This window comes from Ctenopharyngodon idella, chromosome 10, assembly GCF_019924925.1.
Source record: "Ctenopharyngodon idella isolate HZGC_01 chromosome 10, HZGC01, whole genome shotgun sequence".
NCBI lineage: Eukaryota > Metazoa > Chordata > Actinopteri > Cypriniformes > Xenocyprididae > Ctenopharyngodon > Ctenopharyngodon idella.
Window position 1 is genome coordinate 45,555,001 of NC_067229.1, and position 22,411 is coordinate 45,577,411.

The 22,411-nt window shown below is 37.0% G+C and overlaps 1 protein-coding gene across 8 annotated transcripts in view; it reads left to right on the plus strand.

Moving 5' to 3' along the window:
* Positions 1-22,411, plus strand: part of LOC127519709 (unconventional myosin-XVIIIb-like) — a 62,843-nt gene that overhangs the window by 18,655 nt on the left and 21,777 nt on the right. For all 8 annotated transcript variants that reach the window (XM_051907167.1, XM_051907168.1, XM_051907169.1 and 5 more), the window contains 22 exons: positions 1,502-1,646; positions 1,739-1,909; positions 5,132-5,222; positions 5,300-5,492; positions 6,132-6,212; positions 6,299-6,419; positions 6,499-6,646; positions 9,160-9,343; positions 9,438-9,588; positions 10,919-11,028; positions 11,257-11,322; positions 11,617-11,745; positions 12,055-12,198; positions 14,394-14,483; positions 14,764-14,883; positions 16,135-16,240; positions 16,338-16,462; positions 17,713-17,867; positions 17,991-18,114; positions 19,847-20,047; positions 20,766-20,876; positions 20,969-21,073. In XM_051907167.1, coding sequence (XP_051763127.1) covers positions 1,502-1,646; positions 1,739-1,909; positions 5,132-5,222; positions 5,300-5,492; positions 6,132-6,212; positions 6,299-6,419; positions 6,499-6,646; positions 9,160-9,343; positions 9,438-9,588; positions 10,919-11,028; positions 11,257-11,322; positions 11,617-11,745; positions 12,055-12,198; positions 14,394-14,483; positions 14,764-14,883; positions 16,135-16,240; positions 16,338-16,462; positions 17,713-17,867; positions 17,991-18,114; positions 19,847-20,047; positions 20,766-20,876; positions 20,969-21,073 — 2,871 coding nt within the window. The remainder of the gene's footprint in view (positions 1-1,501; positions 1,647-1,738; positions 1,910-5,131; positions 5,223-5,299; positions 5,493-6,131; positions 6,213-6,298; positions 6,420-6,498; positions 6,647-9,159; positions 9,344-9,437; positions 9,589-10,918; positions 11,029-11,256; positions 11,323-11,616; positions 11,746-12,054; positions 12,199-14,393; positions 14,484-14,763; positions 14,884-16,134; positions 16,241-16,337; positions 16,463-17,712; positions 17,868-17,990; positions 18,115-19,846; positions 20,048-20,765; positions 20,877-20,968; positions 21,074-22,411) is intronic.

Here is a 22,411-nt window from a genome sequence, read left to right on the forward strand (position 1 = left end):
AAGCTGTTTTTTGTCATGATTTGAGTGTTTAGAAACAAAATTTATGAGACAGTTGTCGTCAGATTTCATTGGTGATTTCAAATATGAAATTTAATCAAAAGTTTGGCAAACAGCTTTGGTGAATTTGATGTTTCCCCAGCTGCAATTGTATGTCCGCATTTCAAAGATGGCCACCAAGTGAAATGACTTGTCTTAAAGGGACTTTGATATATTAGTACATCCGCATACATACAGTACACTCAGGTAAAGTGATATACAGTATACTGTATAGCAAATGTCGGCTCCATGATTGTTTATATTGTTGCTAAATGTAAGCTCGCTATATAAAATTGGATATACAAGTATATTCAACTTTATCCACACACATACAGTACACTCACATTATATATACTATATACCAAATCTCAACTGCCTTATTGTTTATATAATCATAAAATGTAAACTATATTATCGCCCAGCTCTAATATCCTAAATCTGACTATAAGGCATGAAGATATTATAAACATTACCATAAAGATTTTCTGGAAAAGTTGCTTTTGAAACAATGTATATTAGGAAAAGTGTTATACAAATAAAATTGGCTTTTTTTTTTAAATTTAATACTAAATTAAACACATTTTTTAATGAAGTCTGTTTCTTTTTTGACATTATTATTGATATAACAGTGGACACAAATGACACAGACCAGACTTGAACCTATGAATCCCAAATGAGCACCATGGCTCAAAGTGTCATGTACATGTGTGCTCTAACTATAACTTTTTTTTAATAAGCTTCAAAGGATTTGTTCACCCAAAAATGAAAATTCTGTCATTAATTACTCGCCTTCATGTCATTCCAAGACTTTGTTCATCTTCGGAACACAAATGAAGATCTTTTTAATGAAATCTGAAAAAGAGTTTTCTGTCCCTCCATTGACAGCCTACGCAACTACCATTTTCAAGCCATAGAAAGATAGTAAAGACATCATTGAACTAATCCATGTGACTCCAGTGGTTTAACCTTAATATTATGAAGCGACGCAAGTGCTTTATTTGCACAAAAAAAACATAATTTACCACTTTATTTACAAAATATTTATCTCCAAAGCGTGTTCACGGGAGCACCACGACACATACGTATTGTGTTGACACAAGAGCAGACATTGTTATGTGAACGTATTGTTATGTGAAAAATTAAGTAAATAAAGAGGTAAATTGTTTTGGTGTTTTTTTTTCCGTAATCAAAGCACTCATGTCACTTAAACCACTGGAGTCACATGGCGTACTTTAATGATGTCTTTACTGCCTTTCTGGGGCTTGAAAGTGGTAGTTGTGTAGACTGTCAATGGAGGGATCAGAAAGCTCTCAGATTTCATCAAAAATATCTTAATTTGTGTTCTGAAGATTAATGAATGTCTTACAGGTTTGGAACGACAGGGGGGTGAGTAATTAATGACAGAATTTTTATTTTTGTGTGAACTAACCCTTTGATAAAAATAGTTTTTCATCCCTCACTTCAGGTGGATGAAAAGCAGAGAGCTTCAGTGGGTTTTGGGAAACTGCTGGCCGCCATGAACACTTTGGGATTCTCAGCGGATGAGCAGAAGGCCATTTGGCATGTTTTAGCAGGAATATACCATCTTGGTGTTGCAGGAACATGCAAAGGTAAAACAGGACTACCCTGAACACTGTATTTTGTGAAGCGAAAAGAATTTGGTGAGTCTTTACTCTTTTTTCACTTTCTTCTACGGCTTCAGTGGGCCGTAAGCAGTTTATGAGTTTTGACAGCGCGCAGACGGCCAGCGCCATCCTGGGTTGTGAGGGAGAGGAGCTTCACACTGCCGTCTTCAAACACCACCTGAGGCAGTTACTGCAGAGAGCGACTGGAGGCGTCAGAGAGCGACACGCCGCAGACGAACCGGAGGAAGGTCAGAATACAGACTGTCCCTGTTAAACCCACCTGAACCTCGGACATCTGAGCTAAAATATGTGTAGAGGAACCAGCGATGGACATCACCCCACTTATTCCATGGCTACTTACCAAATAGATAGATAAATAAACATGAAATATTGTAGTTTTTATTATTGTTGAAGTTGAAATTTATATTATAAAAAGACATTTGACCACAGAACACCTCAAACAAATATTTCAGAGCCACATATTAAAATGACAATCAACTGAATAAAAGAGTTATAACCAAAAAAAAAAAAATAATTCAGTTTCAACTTATTTATATATTTAATATCTAATCAGCATATTTATGTTTCTAATTCTGCCATAAGCTACTGTTCAAATGTTTGGGGTCTACAAAAATATTAAAGGTGCAGTAGGTAATCTGAGAAATGCTAATGTTAGCCTGCTAGCATTGAAAGCATATGATCCCGCCCTCCCTGCAAATCGCTGTCCAAAGCCACGCCTCCTCCAAAACACATGAACGCACACACACACAGCTGCTCTTGGCATCTTGCTCATGTCTCAAAGAACATAACGTTACAATAATAATGAACGTAAACACCTTAAGGCGAATTCACACTGCACCGACAGACACAGACCAACGGCGACAGTCACCAGATTACAACAGGTCACTTCTCAGACATTCTAAATCCGATTCAACATGTTCAATCGGCGAAAACAAGCTCCGACAGACGCCAACAGACTCTGACAGGGGCAACACACTGATCGGACAAAATCCAATGGACATGTCTGTCAGTGTTTGTTGCCGTCTGTCTGTGCGGTGTGAATTGGCCTTTAGAGAGATTGTACCTGACTTAGGGTTGCCAAGTTTTCACAACAAAACCCACCCAATTGACCCTTCGCTGGGAGTTTGATTGACAGGCGATCTAACCAATCATAACGCTGAATCCACCATTTTGTCTGACAAAGCAGTCAGAGGAGTTAGTAGATTAACATTGGTGGACTTGAACTTGAAAAATGATGTGTACTGACGTCTTTCTGTGGTTGAAATATGGTTCATTCATGTTTATTTGATGATATAAATTAACTAGTAAGAAGAGATGATCGGTTCATGAGCCGCTTGATCTGAGGCGCTATAGTGATCTGTCACGGCACATTAAAGAGCCACAAAACGGTATTTATTGTTTAAATTTCTTTAAAAATGACAAAATTTGAGACTTTGTTTCATATAAAAAGTAACCTGTTCTGCCTTGTCTGTCTACGCGTTGTATTTTTTACTGCGTGAGAACATGTGTGGCGTGAGAGCGCCATGGCTTAGCAACAGCAACTAAAGGGGGCAGGTCGTCGCGAATGGTCAATTGCTACTCAAAAAAATTTGCGTTCCAGGAGGTAAAAAAATCTGTGTTTTTGGCGGGGTTCCCCTGATAAAATTTGCATTCCGGGGCTAAATATTATTTATTTGGGGTCGCTTCAACCCGCGGACATGAAAAACAACCCACAGCAACAAAAGTGTTAAAAGTGCAACTTCACAGGAAAATAACACTGACAACTTGGCAACACTGACCTGACTGCTGCATTCATTTTGGTGTTGATACTGTAGACATGGATACACATAATTCCAAGTCTCTTTATTTGACAAAAATAGGGTAGCCTACCACTTTAGTTTAGGGTCCAGTTCTCATTATCAACTAGTTGCTTTTAGCATGCATATTACTAGGATATTGGCTATTTATTAGTACTTTTAAAGCACATATTAATGCCTTATTCTGCATGACCAACTATTAATAAGCAGTAATTAGAAGTTTATTGAGGCAAAAGTCATAGTTAATAGTTAGTTAATCGTGAGAATTGGACCCTAAACTAAAGTGTGACCAAAAATAGAAGTCCTTATTTAGAGACCTAGTAGGGGTGTAACGGTACATGTCAAGTCAAGTCAAGTCACCTTTATTTATATAGCGCTTTTTACAATGCAGATTGCTTTACAGTGATAACTGGTATATAATTTTGGCTGCACAGCAGCTCTTAAAGAAAATGGTGCCAATGCAGGCAGATGCAAAGCACTGTTGAATATCGAATGTCAAATGTCAAGTGTCCCCAACTAAGCAAGCCAAAGGCGACAGCGGCAAGGAACATGTATTCATCCCTAACGGTCATGGTTCGATTCATGCAGTTAGACGACGAACACAGTCAATCACAGGCTATCCACACTCCAATCCAGAAGGGGGCGTGCACAGTAATGCTTTTTAGCCTAACCGCTTTTAACCAGCATTAACCACCAATAATCGCAATAAGCTCTGTGTTTTGTTACTTTCGATAAGAAACAAAGTGCCATCTTTCAAATTCTGTCCATTTTATCACGAAATTCAAACAATAAATGCCGTTTTGACGCTTTTTGATGTGGCGTGACAGATCGCTGTATAGGCGCCTCAGTTCAAACGGCAGCGCAGAGTGCGAGTGAACGCGATCATCTCTTCTTCTTCACTACTACAGAATGAACATGAATGAACATGAAGGTATGTTGAAAGTTACAGTACAACTTACTGAAATGTATCATATCTCATGTAATCGCTCAATCAGTGTTTCAACCGCGGAAAGATGTCAGTAAAACAGTTTGTAAACAATATGTCACGTAGTCATTTACCTCAGAAAAGCCAAATGTCCACAGCTTGTTAGAAATGAACTGTTTCGCTAAATATATGCACTATATAAGCCTATATATTAATTATATTTTACTTAACCTGTTAGTTAATGTAAAACCTAAATAAATCCGTCATGAAAACAAGTTATGACGATCACTGTGTAAATGATTATATTTCATCAACGAATTGGTGAAACAGTTAATGCAAACACTGCCTTATGTGTAATTTAAATGTGTACAATACATATATTTTTTTATTATTATTTGAGTGTTGATGATTAAATCTAAAAATAAATAGCAACTGAATTTAATAATTTGGGCTCTGTTGTTAATGTGCAAGTAAGGGCTCCCTAATAGTTTACAGCATTAGCAGAGATAGATTTTTTTATACTTAAGAAAATTTTAATTAATAAATTATAATTTAATAAATTTAAAGACAGAGACACAGTTTGATCAGTAAAGCAGTGTTTAATAAAAAATTGTTTTGTTTTCTCACCCTGCTGTACCAAACCCATACCGAACCGTGACTTCAAAACCGAGGTACGTACCGAACCGTATCGTTACACCCCTAAGACCAAGTGTGTGTGTGTGTTACAGGTCCAAAACTGAGTGCTGCTCAGTGTGTAGAAGGGATGGCGGCTGGTCTCTATGAGGAACTCTTCACCACTATTGTGTCTCTCATCAACAGGTAAATACACAGTGTCCTAATCAATCATATGTCTCTGAAGAGTTGTTTATATTGCAGTGTTTCTGTTCTCTCTCCAGAGCGCTGCACTCTCAGCAGCTGACGCTGGCCTCCGTGATCGTGGTGGACACACCGGGCCTGAGGAACCCCAGACACAGCGGCGATGACCGGGCCGCCGGCTTCTCCGAGCTCTGTCACAACTACTTACAGGAGAGACTGCTGGAACTTTACTTCAATCACACGTTCACACAGACGCTGGAGCGATACACACAGGTACCACACCTGTGTGAGAGAAGTGGTTTACAGCTGTGCTATGCCTCAAACGAATATTCAATATGAATATGAATCTTGCTGATTTAATTAAATTACATTACAGTTAATTTAAAAATAATGTATAAAATAATTTAATAAAATAATGAATAAATTAACATTCCAAGTTCTATTTCTGTATGTTTTACTGCCATTTTTGTTATTTGGTCAATAAACTATAGATAAAAATGCCGTATGACAACCTCAAATAAATATTAAATATGAAAATGAGCCTTGCTGATTAAATTTTACTTTAGTTTAGTTTAATTTATTTTTTACATTTAATTTAAAATTACATTTAATTTAATTTAAAAATAATAAAATAAAATAATATATAAAATATAATTCCTACACATATTTATAATTTTTTTTTATAAAATTTATTTTTTTAATTTAACTTTAAATTTAATTGAATTAAATTTAAAAAAGTATATTAAAATTAATAAATAATTTATAAATTAACATTCCTACGAGCACCACATGCTGATTTTGTGGGGGTGTGTGGCCATTTTTGGCCTTGATATAATATTAGAGAGGTGACAAGAAATTAACTTTTTAATAATACTAATAAATAATTTCAGACTTTCTGAATAATTTCCATAGGAAGGAGTACGTGTAGATTTCACAGCCCCTGAGACGAGCCCGTCAGAGGTCGTGTGTGCTGTTGACCAGCCAGGACTGCAGGTATCACTTACTGATTCTTAACACGCTTCTTACAGACCTCAACCCTGCATGTAATTTTACACTGTGTGTGTGTGTGTGTTTCTCAGGTTCGAGCACCAGAAGGCGACTCTCGAGGTCTCCTGTGGGTTCTGGATGAAGAGATGGTCACTCCTGGTTCCACCGAGAGCACGGTTCTGGAAAGAGTGTGTCAGTACTTCAGCGACACAGGTACTCCAGTCTGATTTTGACCTGCTCCTGTGATGTTTTTTGAGACGTTTCCTCATCGTTCTGCTTCCTTGCTTCTCAGTGCGCCAGTGTGAGCAGCCTCTGCAGTGTGAGATCGCTCACCTGATGGGTTCAGATCCGGTCCGCTATGATCTCTCAGGCTGGTTCAGTCAGGTCCAGAACAATCCATCTGTGCTTAATGCCAGCTCCCTGCTGCAGAACTCCTCAATGTAAGAGACCACAGATGATCAGGCACTTTTACACGGCTGTATGGATGACTTTTTTTTTTTTTTTAGCTTTTTCTCAAACAAAATTTAATATTATTATTTGGAAAGTTATTAATGACTTGACATTATTCATGAGCATTATTAAAATTTTAAGTACTTGTCATCTCTCCAATTTTATATCAATAAAAGTGTAGTGAAAAATAGCAGGTATGGCTTTTAGATAAAAATGCAAAAATGGCAGAAAAATATAAGGAAATACATGTAGATTTTACAAATATGGCTGGGAAATTTTTATTTAAATTGACTCGTGTCTTTGTCTGGTGTTCAGTTTATTTGAACTCTGGTATGTTTAGAAATTTCCTGTTAGAAAATATAAGGAAATAGATGTTAAATATGGGTGGGAATGTTTTTTTTTTTTTTTTTTTTTTTTTTTTGCATTGCATTGCATTATTCAGTTTATGTGAACTCTGGTATGTTTGAAAAATACCTGTTAGAAAATATAAGGAAATAGACATTAAATATTGGGGGGAATGTTTTTATTTTATTTTATTTTATTTTATCGCATATTATTGCATTTGATTGCATTTTATTTAATTTGTCTGGTGTTCAGTTTATGTGAACTCTGGTATGTTTGGAAAATACCTTTTAGAAAATATAAGGAAATAGATGTTAAATATGGCTGGGAATGTTTTATTTTAATTTATTTTATTTTTATTTTTTTTGTCTGGTGTTCATTTCATTTGATCTCTGGTACATTTGAAATTAGTATAACAACAGTCCATCCTCACTCATAGAAGTGAACAGCTATTGATGACATACTGTATGAATTGCATTTTTGCATTCCTCCAAGTCTCATATATAGTATAATGCTTTTCTCATAGCTCCTTGTCTCTGAATAAATTGCCGTTGGAGAGCAACTCGCATTTTTCTCTTCTCTTGCAGTACGTCTGCGGCAGACAAAAGCGAGTGCTGTGTGTGAGTTTTGGTGGTAAATCAAATTCAATAACACAGTGATACTTGCGCCTTGTCCTCCTTAGCTGTTACCTAGCAACAGTGGTAAACATCTGCTGCTAGTACTCACGGTGGTCATGTTGAGGACGTAAACGTACCGCAATAAAGGCAAGCGTGAATACAGCCTGAGAACTGTGCGGTGTTTGCAGCATCAACATGAGGGCTCGAGTTCCACGAGCTTGGGATCGAACATTTTTAGAAAAGGCCCTTGCATGCTGTTCTTTTTACTCATGTTTTTTATGTTTAATTAAAAATGCATAGCAAGAGATAGCAAGAATTCAAGCTGCTCACTAACGGCAGTTTCTGTGTAGATTTGATCAAGTGGTGTTCAGTAGATGTCATATAGGTCATACAAGATGGACTGTGATGCTAATACTAATTTCTGATACTCATGGGTTTCACATACTAATTTTTGGCACTTTTATTGGTATAATAATGGAGAGATGACAGGAAATTTACTTTTTTGTTAATACTAATGACTTTAAAGGGGATCATTTATTATGCCATGTTGTAAATGCCCATTTTTGAGTGGAAGGAAAAACATGCTGTTTTTGTGCATGTATCTTTAAATGCAAATGAGCTGCTGCTCCCCACCCCCTTTCCAGAAGAGGGCGGGGCCTGTACAGCTTGTGCCTTGAATACTCTGCCAAAAACTAACAAAACATCTGTTTCTTTTTGATTATCATCTCTTTTGTGGCTTTTGCAGTTCTTTCTCATCATGACAGTTATTATTTGCATGCGTTTTAAAGCTATATCAGTCTAAACTTCTGATATATAGTTTTCTGAGCACACACATCTGAAGAACACACACAGAAAGCTGCCTGTCAGCCGCGTCCCGCGAGTATTATACTGATTTCCCTTACGCGTCTTATTGCACAAGACACACAAAGTTCACAAACACAGTTATGTCTGTGAACATAATCAGCAAGTAAAGAAATCGCATGTGTATATTAGATCTGTGTATTAAAGTGACAACAGCGTCATATACAGTACCTACTGCTGTATATGCTGTTAATATGAATCAAACAACAAAAGAAAAATCACTCACTACTCTTGATTAAATAACTTTAGTAGCTTTAATAAGAATACATTTCTTACCTGGTGAGGAAATAAACATGGCTGAGGGGAGGAGCTAAGCCAATAAGGCAGATTCTGTGCCAGTAGTGGGCGGGGCTTACGCAAGAGTAGGGGGAAGCTCGTTTGAGAGACTGTTTATGATTTATGGGGATTATAAAAAAGGAGTGGGTAGATTTTTACCATTATAGGCTGGTTGTTTACACACATCTGTGTTCAAACACCTTATAAAAGTGAATTTTGCATAATAGGTCCCCTTTAACATCATCAGTACTGTTGTTCATGTGTACAAAACATAGCAGGTGTAAACCATTCTGGAGTGCATGTGAATTTTGAATCGTCTTACAAACAAACCAAACTATGACGGCAAACTGAACTGAATGCTTCAGTGTGAAAACATCCTAATTCTCTCGTTCTTTCTCTCTTCTCAGTGGAGCAGTGAAGGCCCTGTTCGGTCTGCGGGCGTCCGTGCCCCCTCTCTGCCGGGGTTTGGGCGGCGTGGAGGGCGGCTCTCAGCGATCCCTGCAGAGGAGCGGCACGGTGCGGAAGACTCTGAGTGGAGGGATGGCGGCCCTCAGGAGACATTCCCAGTGCATTGCCGTCAAATTGCAGGCGGTGAGAAACAAATGAGCTGTTATGAAACTGTTTCCATCTGCCTTTTGTCTGTAAATCCTCTTCACTCTTTCCATGACTCTCTCTCTCCGAGCAGGATGCTCTGGTGAATCTGATTCGGCGAGCGCGGCCGGTCTTCCTGCAGTGTTTGAATGCTAAGACAGATGGCTGTGGCTTTGATGTCCCAGCACTGCGTGTACAGCTGCACTCTACACACCTGCTGCCGGCACTGCAGCTGTACCGAACAGGTCTCACACACACTCATGCATGTTTGTTTCTTATGGGACCTCCCATTGACATGCAGTGCTGTATAGTAACTGATTACATGTTATCTGGATTATGTAATCAGATTCCAAAAATTAAAGGGGTCCTTGATTATGATTTCACTTTTTTAACTTTAGTTTAGCTGTTTGAGCATAAAAAACATCTGCAAAGTTACGACACTCAAAGTTCAAAGCAAAGGGAGATATTTTCTTTTAAAGAATTTGCTGTTTAAGGACTACAACAAATGGCTGGTAAGACTACAACAAGATTCTTCCCGGGTTGGTGACATCACAAACCCCAAAATTTACATAAACCCTGCCCCCGAGAACACACAACAAAGGGGGTGAGGCCATGTTGGGCTGCTTTAGAGAAGAGGAAGAGTTGTTGTAGTAGAGTGTTGTTGTCATGCCGTCATTTTACGCCGGACTGCTTCACAAACGAGGGTCAATTCAGCGCTGGATTTGCACAAAAGATTAACATGACGGCACATGCTAGTCGATGAGTTGAATCAACTCCACAGCAACTCCACAAATCTGTAGCACACTACAGATTCCACTAACCATTCAGAAACGTCCAGTTTCATTCTAAAAGTTGAAACTTCTTCCTGAGTCTCTCCATCAGTGTCCGGCCGCGTGAGATTCTCCAGCTTTGTTGTTGTTGTTGTTGAGCTCCGCCCTCTATTGGAAAGGGGACCGGGAGCAGCAGCTCATTTGCATTTAAAGGGACACACACAAAAACGGCGTGTTTTTCCTCACACCCAAATAGGGGCAAATTTGACAAGCTATAATAAATGATCTGTGGGGTATTTTGAGCTGAAACTTCACAGACACATTTTGGGGACACCAGAGACTTATATTACATCTTGTAAAAGGGGCATAATAGGTCCCCTTAAAAAATATTTTACTGGACTGCACTGCTTTTAATGTAAATAGACAATGTTTTATTCAGAGATATGTTTAACTGATGTATTTTAAAAATAATTATTTCATAATTAATGTCTTGTATAGCTTTTAGTTAATTGCATGACTTTTGATATTCACTTTGTTCTTTGTTCTGGCATTCAAAAAATAATGCACAACTGTTTGTGCTAGAGACATGATTGATACCTTTGGTTGTATACTGCATATTTAGACATGCATACAGACTGTGCACACTCAGTATACATATTACATACTGCAGAAAGAACCATTTCAAGCATACTGAGCATTTGAAGCACTTCTCCAGTATCTATAGTATATTTTGTAAGGAAAAATCCTTTACCAAATGTCCTTACAAAGACAGCAAACTCTTTCTCTCTGTCTCTGTGTCTTGCAGGCTACCCGCAGCACATGTCCCTGAGTGATTTCCGCTGTCGTTTTCAGGCCCTCTCTGCTCCCATAATGAAGCGATACGGTTCTGTCTTCATTACCCCAGACGAGAGGAAGGTCTGGACGTCCTGAATCACCACGGCGCACACGCGCCTCATTACCCTCTGTTGAAATGTCATTTATTTTTAATGATGTCAAATGATGACGTTATTTATTACCCGGTTTATTAGCTTGTTTATTGATTAGCTGGTTTTTGCTTGAACAGCCCTCATTGATTTGGTGGAGCTGATGTTCCAAAAGAGGGCCTGAGATCTGTCTGTTTGTGTTTACATCCCTTTATATCAGGCCGTGGAGGAATTATTGATTGATCTGGATTTGGACAAGAAAAGCATTGTTTTGGGAGCAAGCAGGGTGAGCGAGAGTCTTCCATTTATCTGTCTGTCTGTTGATCTATCTATCTATCTATCTATCTATCTATCTATCTATCTATCTATCTATCTATCTATCTATCTATCTATCTATCTATCTGTCTATCTGTCTGTCTGTCTGTCTGTCTGTCTATTGTTATATTGTTCCATCCATCCTTCTAGCATTGTCATTCTATTATTCTATCATTGTTAAATTTAACAGATATATCATAGAGAGGTTTTGTTTTATTCTTCACTTTTGAAGTTTTCAGGTCATTCTGTGTGTGTGTTTATGAAGGTGTTTATGAAGCGTGGTGTCCTGAGGTCTTTAGATCAGCAGAGAGATCAGTTGTTGAGCGGCTGGCTGGTGCAGCTTCAAGCGTCCTGTCTGGGTCACCTGGGCCGCCAGAAATACCGCCGCATGAAGGTGAGTCTCTCCTCGTCCTTGTCCTCTGCTGAAACAGACAAGGTTTATAGATCTGTGGATAGGGGCTCAGAGATCACTGTATTCCTCTCAATAGTGACCAAATATTCGGCGAGAGGACATAAAATAGACAGTCAATCTAAAGGGTGTCATTTCTGCTGCAATAATCCTTGATTAACTTCAGGGGAAAAATTGAAATGTTAGGAATAATGTAGAATGTGGCCACTTCAATAGTGTTACAGTCTTATATAGTTGAGTCAGTGTGGGTCTGATGTGACGTCTAGTCTAATGTGTGTGCTGATCTGGGATCAGGTTCAGCAGATGGCAGTGTGCTGTATTCAAAGAAATATGCGAGTCCTCACCGCAGTGACCCGCTGGAGCTGGTGGAAGCTGCTGTGCAGAGTGCGCCCCCTGCTGGACGTCAACATGGATGACCAGCGGCTCAGATCCAAAGAGGTACTGACCCATTCAATAAGGGCATGTTCACACTATACATCACAATTAAACCACTAAATTATCACATTATCTAGTACTCAGTCTAGTAATCTGTCTGTCTGTCTGTCTGTCTGTCTATTTATCTTTATTGTTCTGTTGTTCTATTTATCATCTATCTATCTGTCTGTCTGTATCTATGTATCTATCTGTTTGTCTGTCTGTCTTTACTGTTCTGTCATTTTATTTTTCATCTATCTATCTATCTATCTATCTATCTATCTATCTATCTATCTATCTATCTATCTATCTATCTATCTATCTATCTGTCTGTCTGTCTGTCTGTCTGTCTGTCTGTCTGTCTTTATATATTGTTCTGTCATTCTATCATCTGTCTGTCTATCTATCTGTCTGTTTTTATTGTTTGTCGTTCTATCTATCTATCTATCTATCTGTCTGTCTGTCTGTCTGTCTGTCTGTCTGTTTGTCTGTCTGTCTTTATATATTGTTCTGTCATTCTATCATCTGTCTGTCTATCTATCTGTCTGTTTTTATTGTTTGTCGTTCTATCTATCTATCTATCTATCTATCTATCTATCTATCTATCTGTCTGTGTCTGTCTATTTCTATCTATCTATCTATCTATCTATCTATCTATCTATCTATCTATCTATCTATCTATCTATCTATCTATCTGTCTGCCTGTCTGTCTTTATATATTGTTCTGTCATTCTATCTATCATCTGTCTGTCTATCTATCTGTCTCTGTTGTTATTGTTTGTCTATCTATCTATCTATCTATCTATCTATCTATCTGTCTGTTTTTATTGTTTGTCTATCTATCTATCTATCTATCTGTCTGTTTTTATTGTTCTGTCATTCTATCTATCTGTCTATCTATCTATCTATCTATCTATCTATCTATCTATCTATCTATCTATCTATCTATCTATCTATCTGTCTGTCTGTCTGTCTGTCTGTCTTTATATATTGTTCTGTCATTCTATCATCTGTCTGTCTATCTATCTGTCTGTTTTTATTGTTTGTCGTTCTATCTATCTATCTATCTATCTATCTATCTATCTATCTATCTATCTATCTATCTATCTATCTATCTATCTATCTGTGTCTGTCTATTTTTATTGATCTATCTATCTATCTATCTATCTATCTGTCTGCCTGTCTGTCTTTATATATTGTTCTGTCATTCTATCTATCATCTGTCTGTCTATCTATCTGTCTCTGTTGTTATTGTTTGTCTATCTATCTATCTATCTATCTATCTATCTATCTATCTATCTATCTGTGTCTGTCTATTTTTATTGATCTATCTATCTATCTATCTATCTATCTGTCTGCCTGTCTGTCTTTATATATTGTTCTGTCATTCTATCTATCATCTGTCTGTCTATCTATCTGTCTCTGTTGTTATTGTTTGTCTATCTATCTATCTATCTATCTATCTATCTATCTATCTATCTATCTATCTGTCTGTTTTTATTGTTCTGTCATTCTATCTATCTATCTATCTATCTATCTATCTATCTATCTATCTATCTATCTATCTATCTATCTACCTATCTGTCTGTCTGTCTGTCTGTTTTTATTGTTCTATCTATCTATCTATCTATCTATCTATCTATCTATCTATCTACCTATCTGTCTGTCTGTCTGTCTGTTTTTATTGTTCTATCTATCTATCTATCTATCTATCTATCTATCTATCTGTCGTTTTATTTATCTATCTATCTGTCTTTCTATCTATCTGTCTGTCTGTCTTTATATATTGTTCTAACGTTCTATCATCTGTCTGTTTTTATTGTTCTGTCGTTCTATCTATCTATCTATCTATCTATCTGTCTTTCTGTCTATCTATCTGTCTGTCTTTATATATTGTTCTCTCTATCTGTCTGTCTGTTTGTCTGTCTGTTTTTATTGTTCTGTCGTTTATCTATCTATCTATCTATCTATCTATCTATCTATCTATCTATCTATCTATCTGTCTGTCTGTCTGTCTGTCTGTCTGTCTGTCTGTCTGTCTGTCTATCTATCTGTCTATCTATCTATCTATCTGTCAAATTCAAAATTGCTTCTATCTAATCATTCTATCCATCTCAGCAATTTTAAAGGTATTCTTTAGGTTGGCATTGTATATTGTGATGTTGTGTATTAAATGTTTTTTTCACTCCATTATAATTGTATCACATTCGGTTGATCAGGATGAGATCACTGCTCTGAGGAGACGTCTGGAAAAGTCAGAGAAGGAACGAAACGAGCTGCGTCAGACTGCAGACAACCTGGAGACCAAGGTATGTGTTTGTGTCGTGCCCCTTGAGCCACATATGAAATGATACTGTCAGATCAGAAATACCCAAATCAAATTTCTTATCAGTCGGTGTTCACAGTGATGGATGGAGTCTAGTTATGAATTCTCATCAGTGAAAGCATATTAACACAAACTCGCTTGTGATCAGCTCATGAAGCGCTAATCTCTGTCATATGACTACTGCTGATGAATAAATGGCTCTTCTACTGAGACATTGACAGATGATGGTGTGTGTGTGCGTGTGTGTGTGTGTGTGTGTGCAGGTAACCGCTGTTGTATCTGAATTAAGTGATGAGCGGTTCAGAGGGGATGCCATGAGTCAAGCTCTAGACAGTGAGCGCATGGAAAGACTGCGTCTCACCAAAGAGAACAAGGAACTGCAGGTACGACCCACCCATCATCCTGTCTATCTGTCTCTGTTTCTCTGTTTCTAATTGGTCAAATTGGATCACAAACTATTCAGTGATGTGGAAATGTGTTGTAATGGCATTATTCAGAACAGCATACTACTCATACTAGTTTTGCATTATGCATAATGAGCACAGTAAGCAATTTTTATATATCTATACAATAAAAAAACTATAAAAAATGCAATTCACTAATTTTTAGGTAACTGGTGTGCGTTCTTCATATTCTATAAAATAGTCAGTGTATAGTACGAATACACTACACAATAGTCAAATATTCTGTATTGATGCAAAACCAGGATCACCTACTAATTTTGCCAAAATATTCCACTTATAGCAGAGCATACTGCATTAAATACTGTATCCCACAATGCAATGTGCTCAACATGACTTTTTTATAACTATAAATTATACAAATTAAAAAAATAAAAGTATTTATTTCTAATATGAACACTAGATACCACTACAACACGCAATATAGTGAGTTCATGAGATAAGTAGCATACTACAGTTTGAAACATATTGTTACATATACTGTTCATACTGTGGTAGAAGTATGCTAATATTCCATAATGACTGGCCGAATTAATTTGTGAATTAGGTTTTTCAAACTAGTATAATACTATTTCTGCCATATAAAGATATGCCATTTCGATTTCATCCACTTTGAAATAAAATACTAGCATACTTCTTACAGAGTACTGTGTAGTATACACTGTATTGTGCCTACTATTATATATAAACAATAAGAATTATTTGAATATTACATTTTAAACAGTTGTATTCTACATTATATTGTCACATGACCTCATTAGAATGCATCTTTAATTGAGTGAATGGCATCTTTCATCAGTTATTTTGTATTTTTAAATCACTTCTGTGTACAAATACGTTTACTTTTGACAGTGCAATCTAATAATGAGTCAAGAAAGCGATTAATCATTAAAAATAGTGGATAATATTACTACTGATTAATTTATCACACTAGAAATGTAAGGTCAAGTGGAGGACAATGCATTGTGGGATACAGTATTGATTGTAACTGTGTGTTTCAACAAATTTAGTTGGCCTGCATATAGAAAATATGCATATTGTGCACAGTATATATGCGATATCATGCGGAAAAAGTAAGATTAGTGTGCTTATCCAAACATAGCCTGTCACATTGTCCCAAACACCTCACAGCTTCTGTTGTATTGTGGGTGTTTATTCTGTGCTGTGTCTCAGAGTCGTGTAGACCAGAGTAAAGTGTCTTTGGAGGCCCTCGAGAGGCAGTTAGAGGAAGAAAAACAGAAAATCAAGAATAAAGAAGCTCTCAGCGGAGTGGCGACAGGTAAGACAGGCTTCAGCGTAGATGCAATCAAACATGCTGGCAAAAGAAATATAATGACTCTGTGTGGGTGTGTGTGAATCCCTGCATGCGCACGCAGAAAGTGAGCTGCAGCTGCAGCTGGAATGCGCGCAGACGGAGGTGGAGTTTCTGCGCAGGCGTCTGCGGCAGACAGAGGAAAGACTTGAGAGAGAGAAAGAAGCCCGTCAGCTGTTGGATACAAAGGTATGAGACCCATTTCACCTGGTGTTAATTATTACCTCAATTATGAGCTTAAAGGGGCCATGCAAGTCAAGGTTTCTTGCACCAAACGCAAGTTTAGTTTTCATAAATGGTCTTGTTCAGTGTTGTTATTAAATCTATTAAGAATTGTTTTCGGTCACTGAAGTAAAGCTAGATTAAAATAAAATATAAATATTAGATGAAAAATGTAAAAAACTTAAACAAATTAGAACTGTAATAAGTTCTGAAATAAGTTTAAGTACTAAAATGACTAAAACTGAAATAAAAATACATTAAAGATAATTAAAAGTATTTAAAAAAAACTAATAAAAATATAAAAGCACATAACAAAATGAATAAAAATAAAATAAAAACAGAAAAAGCTAATTCAAAATATTAATATAATATATAAATAACACTAAAGTAACACTGGTCTCGATGCGGGGCTTGCAGGGGCTTGTTGTCACAAGTCAGTTTTTGTATGCACACTTGCCTAAAGTCTTGAATATTTTCACCTTTATTGCCCAGAACAGAGATGCAGCTCATTTTACATATAATGGGGCATGTTGTCACACAATATAAGGAACATTTCACAATGGGAACCTGCTGTTTTTTGACATTGATTTCAGAATGTAATTTTTTCTTTTTTTAAATATGAATTATCTAGAGTAAAAAGCCATCTTTAGAACATATCAGTAATTTAATGTGTATTATGGGATATTTAATGGCTTTTAAATAAAATGTAGACAGTAAAATGATTATAAAACACAAAACAATTAATGAAACAACAAAAATGTAAAAGGTAAAATACAAAAATGTTCAAAACGTAAAAAAAAAAAAAAAAAATCTAATATATACTACAGTTAAAATCTGTTTAATATAATTTTATATAATTTTTAATATAATATAAAAGAATTAAAAAGTAAATATAACTGGGTGTAAAATGTAAATATAAAAATAAAAAAACACAAGCATTTGTGCAATTGGACTCAAAAACCTGAGATGTAGCCCTGGTGACAACTAGCCCTATTTATTTAACACCGACCAAGTCTCTCTTAGGTTACTTGAACAGTCCTGTTTGATTTGTTAAAAAAAAATAATGAAATATTAAACATAATAAGAGCTGAGATATAAAACATTATAGATGAAATGTTTGTCATGAGCACTGCACTGAATAACCCTGTCATGCTCAGTGGGCGGCACATGGACCCTTCCTTGATTATATTTGTCTTTCTATCTCCCCCGTGTGGTAGGTCCAGGAACTGCAGTCTCAGCTTGATCAATCTAAACGCTCCGTGACAGAGCTAAAACGCCACTGCCGGAGGTTGACCTCCGACCTTCAGGACGCCCGCGTGCTGACAGACAGCCTGCAGGGCCGCGCTCACGAGCTGGACAGGAAACAGAGGAGGTCTGTCTCATTTACATATAACACATTACTATTCAGTGCCACACTCTCAGGCTGCTTGAATATGCCCTGTTTCTCCCTTGCGTGTGTGTGTGTGTGTGTGTGTGTGTGTGTGTGTGTTTGTAGGTTTGACAGCGAGCTGACCCAGGCTCTGGAACAGGCTGATAATGAGAGGGAGCAGAAGGAGAGAGCCATCCATGAGAATACCGCCCTCGGCGCAGAGATCTTCACCCTTCGCAAGACGCTGAAGGTACGGGCCGAGGTCAAAGGTCAAGCGTTCGCCATCTGCAATGGTGCCCGTGTGCTCAGGTTGTCCTCTGTCTGTAAACTGAACGAGTCCCCAGAGATCCCGAATGAGCAGAGGAGAAAAGTTCTGCTTTGAGTCCATCAGATTATGTTAACTTTCAAGTTTATTTGTATAGCGCTTTTCACAATACATATTTTTTCAAAGCAGCTTCACAGAAGAAGATTGTTTCAGTGTTACAATTTAGGAAGTATTCTGTTATTAGTCAGAGGCGAGTGTATCAAGTAATGTCCATATGGCAGTAATACACAGCTATAATATAAAACATGTCATGTTGTTGGTAGAGCTGTGCAAATAATTTTTTTTAGTTTAAAAGTATTTAATGCAATTAATGCAGCATTCGTTTTTTCTGTCATCCTTTAGCTGTGCTACAGTATATGATCGCACTATCATTCATTCAAGTGCTATTAAACCATTAAAGTACGATAAGATGCAAAAAAAGAACTAAAATCTGTACTGGTGCGCCGTCTGTGAAGCGGCTCTCTGTGAACAAACAACCAAAACGGCGTGCCAGTACAGATTTTAGTTTTTTTTTTTTTTTGCGCTGGAATGGACAAAAACACAAAATTGTCAAAATTTTGTTGAGTATCCTCGTAAGCAAGGTCTTAAATTAGTTAAAAAGTGTTAAATGAACTTACAGAAATGTGAGAAAATAGTATGTGTCAGATCCACGTCATGTGCGCCAGGTCTTAAAGTGACAGCAGCCTAATAAACCTGCTATTGTCGGCGTCATTAATGCTAATCAAAGAACAAAAGACAAAGAGAAAATCCCTCACTGCTCTTGACTGAATAACTTTTGTAACTCTAATAAGTGCAAATTTTGTGTGTCCTTCTGCTTTTGTGTGTGTTTATGATTGTTTTGTGTCTGTTTTTGCATTTGAGCTTGTTAGTATAATTGCTTGTGTATGTTTAACGATATCAGATTTTATGTGATTAAAGTGATCGACATCGACTAGTCACTGATGACCAGTGTTGGGGGTAACGCATTACAATTAACTTAGGTTACGTAATCAGATTACTTTTTCAACTAACTAGTAAAGTAACGCATTACTTTTTCAATTTACAACAAAATATCTAAGTTACTTTTTCAAATAAGTAACTCACTGACAGCTCTCCTGTCCCCATGTTGAGAGAAATAAAGTGCAGAGGTGTTGTGTGCGCTGTGTGAACATGATGGTTATTGAATCATCATGTGGTTATTATTAAAATACATCACAACAGACTGGGCCATCTGACCAATCAGAGCAGAGCAAGTTTGTGGAAAAGAGGTATTTAGAGAGACTGATTCATCCAACGAGTCGTTTGAGAATCATTGCAAAATGTGGTGATGTGCAGTGTATATTATGAGAAATAAATGAAAGTGTTTTTTGACCTTTGATGCATGTAAACCTGTTGTAGGAGACATCCTAAATAGAATTAGGAACCTTTCAAATAGCATAATAGGGGCACTTTAAAGTTGACTAGTCTGTGCAACCACTAGTATCTTGTTTGTTTTGATGTATTTGTGTGTGTGGTTATTCTATGTGACTTTGTGTGTATGTGTCTGCGTATGTTATAGTTTTTTGTGTGCGTTGTTTGTGTGTGGTGTTAGTTATATGTGTCTTTTTGCTCTTGAGTATGAAAAAGTTGCTTTTGTGTATTTATGTTTGTATATGTGCATAATTTTGTGTGTTTCCAGGAGAGTCAAGTGGAGGTCACGGACCTGCAGCAGCAGAAGGAGGAGTTGTGCGCTCAGATCCGTGACCTGAGTGTCCCTCTCCATCTCACCTCTGACTCCATCCCTGAACTGAAGAAGAAGCTCCGTGAGCTGGAGACCAGAGACAGGGAGCGCTCGGAGGAGATCAGCCAGATGACGGCCAGAATCAAACAGCAGGAGCAGGTACAGTAATCTGAGAAGAACTTCTCCACTAAATGACATTTTTGAAAAGGTTATTACTTCATAATCATGATCACATTAAAGTGATAGTTCATCCAAAAATGAAGATTTTGTCATCATTTACTCTCCCTCAAGTTGTTCCAAACCCGTATGAATTTCTTTCTTCATACTACATCCGCCATGTTGTCACTGTCACGTGACCTTCCAGCGGCAGTTGCGTCGCTTCACTTCTATTAATTAATCCCCTCCAGTGGCCTCATGGGATAGTAAAGTGTCCATCAAATGCACACTTCAGAATCTTGGCGAAGTAGAAGATCATCTGGGGACTTTTCGCCTACTTTTTTTCAAATACTATGTATTTGGACATACTACTCTTTTGGCGTACTGTTTTTCGCATACTATATAGTAGGGAAGTATTCGATTTCAGATGCAGTGGGAGTCTTCTGTTGAGCTGCTTTATAGCTGAATCAACAAATTTTGCAACATGGACACTTATTAAACTGAATTGAATCAACAATGAACTGATTCCGGCTAAATAACAACACTATTGTCTTCTGTAAAGCTGCTTATAGCTGAATTGAGTTCATTTCATAACTGATAAACTTTACACTGTTATTGAACTGAACTGAATCAACACTAAACTAAATAATATCACATTGCTGCTTTGAAACAATCTTGTATAAAGCGCTATATAAATAAAGGTAACTTGACTTCTCTACAGATGCACCTGCGCTTTGAAATGGAGATGGAAAGGATGAAGCAGATTCATCAGAAGGAGCTGGAGGACAAAGACGAGGAACTGGAGGACGTGCAGAAGTCCTCACAGAGACGGGTGAGGGACACAGAATTAATTACAGCTCGACGGACCACCTTACAACCCTGTCTCAAACATCCTTTCCTGTCTGTGTGTGTTTGCGTGTGCAGCTCCGACAGCTGGAGATGCAACTGGAACAGGAATATGAGGAGAAACAGATGGTGGTTCATGAGAAGCATGACTTAGAGGGGCTGATTGCCACACTGTGTGAACAGGTAAAACACACATATATTTGAACTATTTTGTGTACTTTATCTAACAATAACTACGTTTACATGCACCCTCAAAATGCGATTATAATGAGATTTAGGCAATAGTGTGGTTAAACTTTACCTCACGTAAACAGTGAACACAATACTTTGATCAAATTGATGTGATTAATCTCATAATCATAGTAAATATGTGGCGTATGCCCATTTTAATCACAATAAACAGGCACTTTAATCACATCTAATCCACTCTGACCAAGGTGCGCATGTGTTTGTGATGTAGACGGATGACCCTGTCATGCGCAGATTCGTAAACATGGCGGTAAAGAAGGGATGACATTTTGGGGTGCTGAAGAAACTGAGTTCATGTAGACAACATTGTGTGATATGAATATAATGCAGTATATTGATGGTCGAAAACAACGAAATTAAGACATTTAGGCACCGTAAAAATCAAATTGCGCCCATAGAAATGTGTTTTGCATTCAACATAAGTCGGTTATAACTGTGGCCAGTAACACACCTACTGTAGATCAGTTCATCATTTGTGCTGTGCATTGAAGTATGTGAATAATGTTGGTAAAAATAACCACAATTCTTAGAGAATAATCAGAATAATGAAAATTTAATGTAGACGGGAGTGAAGGTTTGAGGTTTGTCGTGTCATGTAAACATCTTACTGCGATTAAGTCCTTACCCTGATTATTTAAAATAGTCACATTATTGGTGCACATGTAAATACTGTATAGTCTTTATATATTATATTATATTATATTAACCAATTTTATTTTAATTACTTAAAGTCATTTTAATTTTATTTATTTATCTAAAAGAAAGCTTTTTGCATTTTAATTAAAAAAGACATTATTTAGCTGATTTATTTGGCTTTTTTTGACACCCTTAAAAGGAGGTTTTGTAGTTTTCATAAATGAAATCTTTTTTGCAATAATATAATAATATACAGCAAAATTAGAAACATTTGCATGCACACACTGTAACCAACTGTTTATAACTTTCATTACATTCCAGGCGTGATATTTATTAAATACAGTATATGTGGGTCATTTGGTTGTACCAGACGCGCTGCATAATAGATCACAGAGTTAGTCACATCAGGGCTTATGAGGATCTGTAAAGCTGTCATGTTCCTCTCTGTTCTGATTCAATTCAATTCAATTCACATTTATTTGTATAGCGCTTTTCACGATACATATCGTTTCAAAGCAGCTTTACAGAGAATGCATGTCAACATTACAATTTGGAGACTGCAGTTAGCTAATAATGTAATAATTTAGGCGATTAACATACAATCACTGTTAGCAATGTAATTGGAGGTAGAAGCAA